An 11,447-nucleotide genomic window follows, 5' to 3' on the forward strand; every position below is an offset into this window, starting at 1 on the left:
TCTGCTCAGGATCCATGCTCTTCGCTAACGATTTCTGTAATTTGTAATCGGCTTTTAAAGCCAACAGCATGCATCCGGATGAGATTGGGCGGATGCGGAGGCTGTTCTGGGTTCATGCTAATGGCAAATCCACTATGTAGATTTTGTCATGGCGCGGCTCATATACTTACCAGTAAAAACATCTTTAGTGTAACATGTTAAAAATGCGATGGAGGAATAGCTCTGCTGACCGATAAACCATTTTTAAGCGTTAATATTTATATTATTTTAACAGGTATGGGTCTTTGGCATGGTGAAGATCGTCTAATACAGTTATAGTATACCCGGTAGAGAACCGCTCAAATGCAGTTTTAATTCCTATCATTGAACGCCATGTAGAAAAGGGGTCTACAATATACAGTGACGGATGGACTGCGTATTGCGCCTTAAACGATTTGGGGTACCATCATTTCTCCGTGTTGCATAAATACGCCTTTAAAAAGGAATACAAGAATGTGGAAACTGGTGAAATAATTACAGTCCACACAAATAGGATTGAAGGAGCATGGAAGCATGCTAAGGATTATTTCAGGAAAATGTCCGGCACTCAAGCCTCCCAGTGGGAAGGTCATTTGGCAGAAGTAATGTGGAGGGCTGAGGTGAAGGGGAGAAAATACGAGAATTTCTTTGATCTGCTAAGGTCTGTATACACTTTAGAAGGCCCACCGCATTACCAGTATACAACACCTCTGTTTGACTCTTGGCCGGGACCAGTATGCAGTGACCTCAACAACTGGACTTTAGAGCCAGAAGTAACTGATGCTGGAAGCGAAGTTACAACTTCTTCTGATGAGGAAGACGCTGAATCCAGGCCTGTTGAAAAGGTACCTTCTACATCTGCACCTTCCGGCTCGGTAGAAAATCCATTGATGCTAAGTTCAACATCAGATGAAGACAATCTTACAGCTGGTCAAAGACAAAGTTCTACGAGAACACTAAAGCCTGAAACTGTGGCCTTAATTTCAGAGTTATTTTCTGACAGTTCTTTAGATGATACAGTTGTTGAGCCAGCAGTTTTACCATCACCTGAACAGGTGAGATGTCAACCTTCTACAGGCGCGTGTGCCGATGTTAGGCGGAAAGAAGGGCAAATTAGAAAAAAGAATAGAACTGATAATGTATGCCATCCCAAAGGATATGCGCCCACATCATCAAAGCCAAAAGGGAAAGGGAAAGGGAAATCAACATCAGAAAAAAGAAGCAAAAATCCGTACAGTAAATCAAACTTTTTGGTTTGTTCGTCATCTGATGACGACTTTCAGTAGACAGTCACAGATCCGCTTAATTATTTTAAATTGCTAAGTAAGCAATTGTTACTAAATCTACAAACAGTAGAAACTACAAGCAGTAGAAACAATAGTGAGGATGCTAATTTAAATACAATGACATAATATCTTTATACAGTAAAGGCATTACTGAACACTACGAATTTTTGCATTGCTGTAAATACAATACAATAGTTTGACAGTTGCCATGGGAAACGGAGCATTATGGGTAAGTAAAAGTTATATTACTACGCATGCGTCATTCAAGCGTCTCAATGACCCAGATCAATCATTATAGTAATCTTCCCCCAGGGTGACAAAACCGGATATTGCCGAATTTAGTTAATTATTTCTTCATATTTCGTTATGACATAATAAAAGAAAATAAATTCCAAAAAAAGTTATCAATTTGTTATTTTTAAATGAATTATAGACAAAATACGAGTCATGACATAAACCGCGCTGATCGGAAAGGGCTTAACATGTTCCGAAAAGGGCCTGTCACATGTTTATTCTTGGAAATTATTTAATTATTTCTTCATATTTCATTATGACATAATAAAAGAAAATAAATTACGAAAAAAAGTTATCAATTTGTTACATTGTATTTTTAAAAGAATTATAGACAAAATACGAGTCATGACATAAACCGCGCTGATCGGAAATGGCTTAACATGATCGGAAAGGGCCTGTCACATGTTTATTATTGGAAATTATTTAATTATTACTTCATATTTCATTTAACAAATGAGAAAGAAAATAATTTAAAATAAAACAATTATTAATACTCGAATTTTAAATGAATTATAGATAAAATATGGGTCATGACATAAACCGCGCTGATCGGAAAGGGCTTAACATGATCGGAAAGGGCCTGCTGTTTGTTTATTATTGGAACTTATTTATTTATTTATTCATATTTCATTTATGAAATAGAAAAGAAAATGAATTATGAATTATGAAATAGCTATTTATGATTTTTAAATGAATTATAGACAAAATATGGGTTATGACATAAACTCAGTGATCGAGAAGGGCCTAACATGATCGGAAAGGGTCTGTCACATGTTTATTTAATTGTTTCTTCATATTTCGTATTTCGTTTAACAAAAGAAAATAAATTAAGAAAAAAGATCATTATCGATTTTTAAATGAACTATACACAAAACACATGTCAGTGCATAAACCGCGCTGATTGGAAAGGACCGGCCTTTGAATATATGCGGCGTAACAAACACGTGCCTCTGATTAGTCCTGATAGAGTTTGATTGGATTATCACACCTATTGATTTTATCAATTAATCAGTATATTTGTAAGCACACACAAGTGCCATGTGACAAATAATGTCTTTATATTATAACAATATTTTTATACACTTTGCCTTTTGGACAGATAATAGCCTTTTTTGACTTTAATTGCTTCTTCAAACAATGCTGCTAAATGTTTTGGGTAAAAAGTCACCTGATTCTTAGCATGCATGTTTCTTAAGCAAAACGTGTGTACCGTTTGCACGGAACAGTGTAAGACGAACTGTATATTCTGTGAGGTAAGTGCAGTTAATATGATAAGCTTTTATTTAATTTAATACTTGTCATTATTCCTGCAAACTGAAGAACTGAAGAAAAAAAACAAGTACATTTGGTAGTATTTTTATTTTTGCACAAGAAATGCTTATAAAGCCGTAAATATATCAGCCGGCGAACAGTAGTTGACAATGTTGTTTCCTCCGATGTTTAAGAAGACATACCTGAAATATAAAACATATGTATTTAAAAATCATTATCGTATACGTTTATAACAATAATACGTATTCGTAGGTATATCCAATCTGTAATGTTATTTCTAAACGTCGTATTGATGCTTTTATTTTATATTGTATTACTATTTTGTTAATAATGTATGTATTCACTACACGTCATTTCACATACCAACATTTGAATAGGTACTGAAGCTAATTATTATGTCTCCCCCAGGAGACATATTGTTTTTGCCCCGTCCGTCCGTTCGTCCGTCCGTCCGTACGTCACACTTCATTTCCGAGCAATAACTGGAGAACCATTTGACCTAGAACCTTCAAACTTCATAGGGTTGCTGGAGTAGACGACCCCTATTGTTTTTGGGGTCACTCCATCAAAGGTCAAGGTCACAGGGGCCCGAACATTGAAAACCATTTCCGATCAATAACTAGAGAACCACTTGACCCAGAATGTTGAAACTTCATAGGATGATTGGTCATAAAGGGTAGATGACCCCTATTGATTTTGGGGTCACTCCATTAAAGGTCAAGGTCACAGGGGCCCGAACATTGAAAACCATTTCCGGTCAGTAACTTGAGAACCACTTGACCCAGAATGTTGAAACTTCATAGGATGATTGGTCATGAAGAGTAGATGACCCCTATTGATTTTGGGGTCACTCTGTCAAAGGTCAAGGTCACAGGGGCCTGAACATTGAAAACCATTTCTGATCAATAACTTGAGAACCACTTGAGCCAGAATGTTGAAACTTCATAGGATGATTGTACATGCGAAGTAGATGACCCCTTTCGATTTTGGGGTCACTCCATTAAAGGTCAAGGTCACAAGGGCCCGAACAATGAAAACCATTTCCGGTCAGTAACTTGAGAACCACTTGACCCAGAATGTTGAAACTTCATAGGATGATTGGTCATGAAGAGTAGATGACCCCTATTGATTTTGGGGTCACTCTGTCAAAGGTCAAGGTCACAGGGGCCTGAACATGGAAAACTATTTCCGATCAATAACTAGAGAACCACTAGACCCAGAATGTTGAAACTTCATAGGATGATTGTACATGCAAAGTAGATGACCCCTATCGATTTTGGGGTCACTCCATTAAAGGTCAAGGTCACAGGGGCCTGAACATTGAAAACCATTTCGGTCAGTAACTTGAGAACCACTTGACCCAGAATGTTGAAACTTAATAGGATGATTGGTCATGCAGAGTAGATGACCCCTAACGATTTTGGGGTCACTTTATGAAAGGTCAAGGTCACAGGGGCCTGAACATTGAAAACTATTTAAGGTCAGTAACTTGAGAACCACTTGACCCAGAATGATGAAACTTCATAGGATGATTGGTCATGCAGAGTAGATGTTCCCTAACGATTTTAGGGTCACTCTGTTAAAGGTGAAGGCCACAGGGGCCTGAACATGGAAAACCATTTCCAATCAATAACTTGAGAACCTCTCGACCCAGAATGTTGAAACTTCATAGGATGATTGTTCATGCAGAGTAAATGACCCCTATTGTTTTTGGGGTCACTCCGTTAAAGGTCAAGGTCACAGGGGCCTGAACATTGATAACCAGTTCCGATCAATAACTTGAGAACCACTTGACCCAGAATGTTGAAACTTCATAGGATGATTGAACATGCAGAGTAGATGACCCCTATTGATTTTGGGGTCAGTCTATTAAAGGTCAAGGTCACAGTGGCCTGTTCATGTAAAATCATTTTTTGGAAATAACTTGAGAACCACTTGACCTACAATGTCGAAACTTAATAGGATGATTGGACATGCAAATGGCAAATTATTTTGTCAACGAAAAGCCGTAAAAACATCTAACCTTCTTTAAATATTTTGATTGACACGTAGCAATCAGTGTTTACTCAACTTGTTGATTGGTAGGTGACATATGAATAACCTGTCCGTTAGTTAATAACAATTATAAGGTACTTTTAACAGAACGATGAGCAATAAACTTTAAAAGTATATTGCAAGAATATTTGTTATTATTAAACTTCCAATAAATACATGTTTTATAAATATTTAAGGGAGATCTGTATTTATTATCATCTCATCAATGTGCAATTTACACGGAGTTAAAACATATAACTAAAATACATTTAGTTTATGTACTGACGCGTATATTGTCAATAATTCATTTAAAAATAAAAATAAATGTTATTTTTTTCTTAAGTTCTTTTCTTTTTGATTTGATAAATGAAATATGAAGAAAGAAATAAATAATTTCCAATAATAAACATATAACAGGCCCTTTCCGATCATGTTAAGCTCTTTCCGATCAGCGCGCTTTATGTACTGGCGCGTATTTTGCCTATAATTCATCTAAAAATCAAAAATTCAAATATTTTTTTTCGTATTTTCTTCTCTTTTTGATTTGATAAATGAAATATGAAGAAATAAATAAACAATTTCCAATAATAAACATATAGCAGGCCCTTTCCGATCATGTTAACCCCTTTCCGATCAGCGCGGTTTATGTCATGACCCGTATTTTGTCCATAATTCATTTAAAAATCGAATATTGATAATTTTTTTATCTTAAATAATTTCTTTTTCATTTGTTAAATGAAATGTGAAAAAATAATAAAATTAGTTCCAATAATAAACATATATCAGGCCCTTTCCGATCATGTTAAGCCCTTTCCGATCAGCGCGGTTTATGCCATGACTCTTATTTTCATTTAAAAATAACAAATTGATAACTTTTTTTCGTAATTTATTTTCTTTTATTATGTCATAATGAAATATGAAGAAATAGTTAAATCAATTCCAATAATAAACATATGGCAGGCCCTTTCCGATCATGTTAGGCCCTTTCCGATCAAATATCACGGAAAGGACCCTTTCCGGTATCTAGTCATGCCCAGGGTGTTCGGTTGACCCGAACTTCCGGGTTTTGGCCCTCGAAATTAAAGAGAAACTCGTATTTGACCTGCCCTGTGTGTCGGCTTGACTTGCAGGAATTTTCTTTGATGCGTCTCGAGTTCGCAAGTTCTGCCCCTTGTTATTCAAAATCCCACTGAATTTCATCTAGTGAATTTCAATATTGTTTGCCGGCACAAGCGGAAGTATGGCGGAGCGTCATATGTTAATTAGCTACTGACAGATGTCAATCACGTCACGCGCCGACTGACACGTGGTCATGATCTCGTGGTTTTTATTTAGTACAATAATGCCCAGTCATTATCAAAGGTGTTTATTGATCAATGTGTAAAAGTTAATTGATAAACAATGCAGCCTTAGATTATCGTGTTTGTTGTAACCCAGTGTTTTTTCCACTGATTTGGGAATGGGGCCAGGGCCTTTACAATTGGGAAAAATGCATCGTAAAACACCAAAATTGGGAATTGTTAAAAGTCATATTTTCTATTAAAATGTCACATTTAAGGAAAAAAAATGTCATAAAATTTATCATTATGCATTAAGTAAGCAAATTGTCTTGTGTTTCAAGGTTTCATAGGTACAGTCTTGTTTGAAAAAGTAAGAAAAATTTAACTTTGGGAATTTTAGCTTGAAATTAGGAAAAAACATACTATTTGCCATTGGGATTGGGGCCCAATTTCGGCCCCAAATTGGCCAGAAAAAAAAACACTGGTACCACTTGTTATTAAGCGGTATACAGCTTATGTTGACTGTATTGTTACATGTCTTGCTGACTTAAAATAAAAACTATCTTATCTTATTACTGAATAGAACAACAAATTGGATAATTAAAATAATTATTTTGTTTGTTTGATACGATTATATTATGAGCCGGTCAGCCATTACGATCTATAGCAAATTTATTATCATTGCTGAGGCTTTGTTTGGGCCAAAACAAGTATAATTATATGCTTTAAATAAGCAGAAATTATAAATATTGAAAAGGACTGGTATGGTGAAAAAATGAAATTTAAGAAAAGCTATTTTATCAAGAATTTTAAATGTTGACCTTCATTTTCCATATTTGTCTCCCGTTTTCGTGATGATTTTCGGACATTTTTATCATTTCTTACAAGGATTTTGAAAAATATTCATTACTTTAAATTTTATGATTTGATTTTGCCTGTCACTTGAGTTTTCCGAGCATATAGAATTAGAATCGGGCGAAATCAACACCCGTATAAGTTTTTCTTTTCAAAACCATACAAAATATAAATATTTTGTCTTGAAAATTGGCATACACACATATAATTATATTCTAAATAAAAGCTTCAAAGGATTTTAAAAAATTTTCATTACTTTAAATTTTATGATTTGATTTCACTTATTTTATTTTATTTTGCGAATATGTGGGGTCAAAAACTAGGTCACCTGCTCAATTCAAAGGAAAAGCTTGTTAACACCTTAGAAGCCTCATTTATGAATCGAAACTTGGTCTGAATGTTTATCTTGATGATTCCTATGCCAGGTTCAAACTGGGTCATATGGGATCGAAAACTAGGTCACCCAGTCAAATCAAAGGAAAAGCTTGTTTACACTCTTGAGGCTACATTTATGATCCTATCTTCGTTAAACTTGGTCAGAATGTTTATCTTGATGATTCGTAGGCCAAGTTCCAAACTGGGTCATGTGTGGTCAAAAAACTAGGTCACCTGCCCTAATGAAAGGAAAAGCTTGTTAACACTCTAGAGGCTATATTTATGACCCTATCTTCATGAAGCTTGGTAAGAAGGTTTATCTTGATTCCTATTCCAAGTTTGAAACTGGATCATGTTGGGTCAAAAACTAGGTCACCACTCAGATTAAAGGAAAAGCTTGTTAACTTGTTAAGTTCGATTATGGGTCGTCTGGGGACAAGAACTAAGAACTAAGTCAGCGGCATTAAACACTGGATATTCATGAAATTTAGTTAAAGAAAAATATTCTAACATGTATGTCCTTTCCAAGTTTTGACACCAGTTTTTAGCTCGCCTTTTCAAAGAAAGGAGAGCTTATAAAATACTGCCACTGTGGTTGGTTAAATTTTTAGCTTGACTATTCGAAGAATAGTCTAGCTATTCTACTCACCCTGGCGTCGGTGTCGGCGTCGGCGTCACACCTTGGTTAAGTTTTTGCATGCAAGTACATACAGCCATCAATTAAAGGCATATAGCTTTGAAACTTATTTTTTCTTTTTCTAGGTCAATTACCAACCTCTCTGGGTCAAGTCCCATAACTCTGACATGTATTTTGAGCAAATTATGCCCCCTTTTGGACTTAGAAAATTTTGGTTAAAGTTTTACATGCAAGTTACTATCTCCAAAACTAATGCAGATATTGATTTGAAACTTCACATGTGTCTTCGGGGTTATAAAACTAGTTGATAGCAGCAAGTCCCATAACTCTGACTTCATTTTGGCCAAATTATGCCCCATTTTGGACTTAGAAAATTCTGGTTAAAGTTTTGCGTGCAAGTACATACAGCTATTTCTAAAAGGCATATAGATTTGAAACTTACTTTTTCTTTTTCTAGATCAATTACCAACCTCACTGGGTCAAGACCCATAACTCTGACGTGTTTTTAGCTCGACTATTCAAAGAATAGTCTAGCTATTCTACTCACCCTGGCGTCGGCGTCGGCGTCACACCTTGGTTAAGTTTTTGCATGCAAGTACATACAGCTATCATTTAAAGGCATATAGCTTTGAAACTTATTTTTTCTTTTTCTAGGTCAATTACCACCTCACTGGGTCAAGTTCCATAACTCTAACATGTATTTTGAGCAAATTATGCCCCCTTTTGGACTTAGAAAATTCTGGTTAAAGTTTTACATGCAAGTTACTATCTCCAAAACTAATGTAGATATTGAATTGAAACTTCACATGACATGTGCCTTCGGGGTTATAAAACTAGTTGATAGCACCAAGTCCCATAACTCTGACCTTCATTTTGGCCAAATTATGCCCCCTTTTGGACTTAGAAAATTCTGGTTAAAGTTTTGCGTGCAAGTACATAATTACAGCTAATACTAAAAGGCATATAGATTTGAAACTTATTTTTCTTTTTCTAGATCAATTACCTAACCTCACTGGGTCAAGTTCCATAACTCTGACATGTATTTTGGCCCAAATTATGTCCCATATTGGACTTAGAAATTTCTGGTTAAATTTTTGCGTGCAAGTACATACAGCTATTACTAAAAGGCATATAGATTTGAAACTTATTTTTTCTTTTTCTAGATCAATTACCTATCTCACTGGATCAAGTCCCATAACTCTGACATGTATTTTGGGCAAATTATGCCCCCTTTTGGACTTAGAAAATCCTGGTTAAAGTTTTACATGCAAGTAACTATCTCCAAAACTACTACAGATATTAAATTGAAACTTCACACGTGTCTTCGGGGTTATAAAACTAGTTGATAGCACCAAGTCCCATAACTCTGACATGTATTTTGGGCAAATAATGCCCCCTTTTGGACTTAGAAAATCCTGGTTAAAGTTTTGCGTGCAAGTACATACAGCTATTACCAAAAGGCATATAGCTTTGAAACCTATTTATTCTTTTTCTAGGTCAATTACCAACCTCACTGGGTCAAGTTCCATAACTCTTAAAATTCTGGTTAAAGTTTTACATGCAAGTTACTATCCCCAAAACTAATGCAGATATTGAATTGAAACTTAACATGTTTCTTCGGGGTTATAAAACTAGTTGCTAACATCAAGTCCCATAACTCTGATATGTATTTTGGTCAAATTATGTCCCCTTTCTAACTTAAAACTCTTTTGATATTTCACATTTTGGGTAATAATTTCCTGCTTCTGTGACAATATTTCGAATAGTCGAGCTTGGCTGTCTTACGGACAGCTCTTGTTTGAGCAAATTATGCCCCCTTTTAGACTTAGAAAATTTTGGTTAAAGTTTTACATGCAAGTTATTATCTCCAAAACTAATGCAGATATTGATTTGAAACTTCACATGTGTCTTTGGGGTTATAAAACTAGTTGATAGCACCAAGTCCCATAACTCTGACCTTCATTTTGGCCAAATTATGCCCCCTTTTGGACTTAGCAAATTCTGGTTAAAGTTTTGTGTGCAAGTACATACAGCTATTTCTAAAAGGCATATAGATTTGAAACTTATTTTTTCTTTTTCTAGATCAATTACTAACCTCACTGGATCAAGTCCCATAACTCTGGCATGTATTTTGGGCAAATTATGCCCCCTTTTGGACTTTGAAAATTCTGGTTAAAGTTTTACATGCAAGTTTCTATCTCCAAAACTAATGCAGATATTGAATTGAAACTTCACATGTGCCTTCTAGGTTATAAAACTAGTTGATAGCAGCAAGTCCTATAACTGATATGCATTTTCGGTCAAATTATTCCCCCTTTTGAACTTAAAACTCTTTTGATATTTAACCTTTTTGGGTAATATTTTCCTGCTTCTGGGACAATATTTCGAATAGTCGAGCTTGGCTGTCTTACGGACAGCTCTTGTTTTGTAAATTCCAATATCTGTGTTACTATTATAGCTATCTACTTGAAACTTAAAGTAGTTATATACTGTCAAAGTCCACACAAGGAGAAACATAACTTAACTCTGATTTGAATTTTTACAGAGTTATGCCCATTTTTAACATAGAATTTTTAGGTTAACATTTTAAATAAAGTTCAATATCTGTTACTATCAAAGCTGTTGACTTGAAACTTAAAATCTACTATCAAAGTCTACACCAGGAGAAACATTCCCCATAACTCTGATTTGAATTTTGAGATATTCCTTGGGTGAGCGACCAAGGACCATTTGGTCCTCTTGTTTATTTTTGATACATCTTTAGAAAAACCTGTTCCTTGTTATGCTTTAGATGTAAAGATAATAGAAGCTGACGTGGTGTGTGGATGTCAGAACTGCCTGTTGTAGGTACAAGATAGGCACACAATGGGAAAGCATAAAGGATCGGCATATTGCTGTGTCAGATACTGCTTTATAGCCTTCAATATACTTGTCTGGGTAAGTTATACTGCTGTAATATAACAGTAGAAATATCATGCATTAGTATCCAAAAAAAAATAAATAGAATAACACTTTTCAGAATAATGATTAAATATAAATGTTAATAACTTAATTATTCTTGATATGTTAAAATTTGTATGTACATCTTTGAGCAAGGTGTGGCCTAACCTACTAGTTTCAGAAGGCCTGTTTAAATCATTTTGGGAATGCCACGTACACTGAAACAGAAAATATTTATTGCAATAAACTGTCTAAATTGGGAAAAATTGAAAATTAACATATAAACAATGTCATTTGCATACAGAAGTTTTCTTTCTTGTTATAATACAGAACTGAGTCCTATTCAGGGGTTTGCACACATGTATACCTTGAAAAGTCATTGAAGTTTATGCTAGTCCTTGAAAAGTCATTGAAGTTTATGCTAGTCCTTGAAAATGACTTACAACTTAAAAAATC

General features: G+C 35.1%; 1 protein-coding gene across 1 annotated transcript; it reads left to right on the top strand.

Annotated features, from left to right (window-relative positions):
* The first annotated feature begins 231 nt into the window (after nucleotides 1–231).
* LOC123535649 (uncharacterized) lies at nucleotides 232–1,883 on the top strand. Its single transcript, XM_045318389.2, has one exon. It carries the CDS (start codon nucleotides 576–578, stop codon nucleotides 1,302–1,304), a length of 729 nt encoding a protein of 242 aa, XP_045174324.2. The 5' UTR covers nucleotides 232–575; the 3' UTR covers nucleotides 1,305–1,883.
* Nucleotides 1,884–11,447: the final 9,564 nt, after the last annotated feature.

Source organism: Mercenaria mercenaria, unplaced genomic scaffold (genome assembly GCF_021730395.1).
Source record: "Mercenaria mercenaria strain notata unplaced genomic scaffold, MADL_Memer_1 contig_2189, whole genome shotgun sequence".
NCBI classification, from domain to species: domain Eukaryota; kingdom Metazoa; phylum Mollusca; class Bivalvia; order Venerida; family Veneridae; genus Mercenaria; species Mercenaria mercenaria.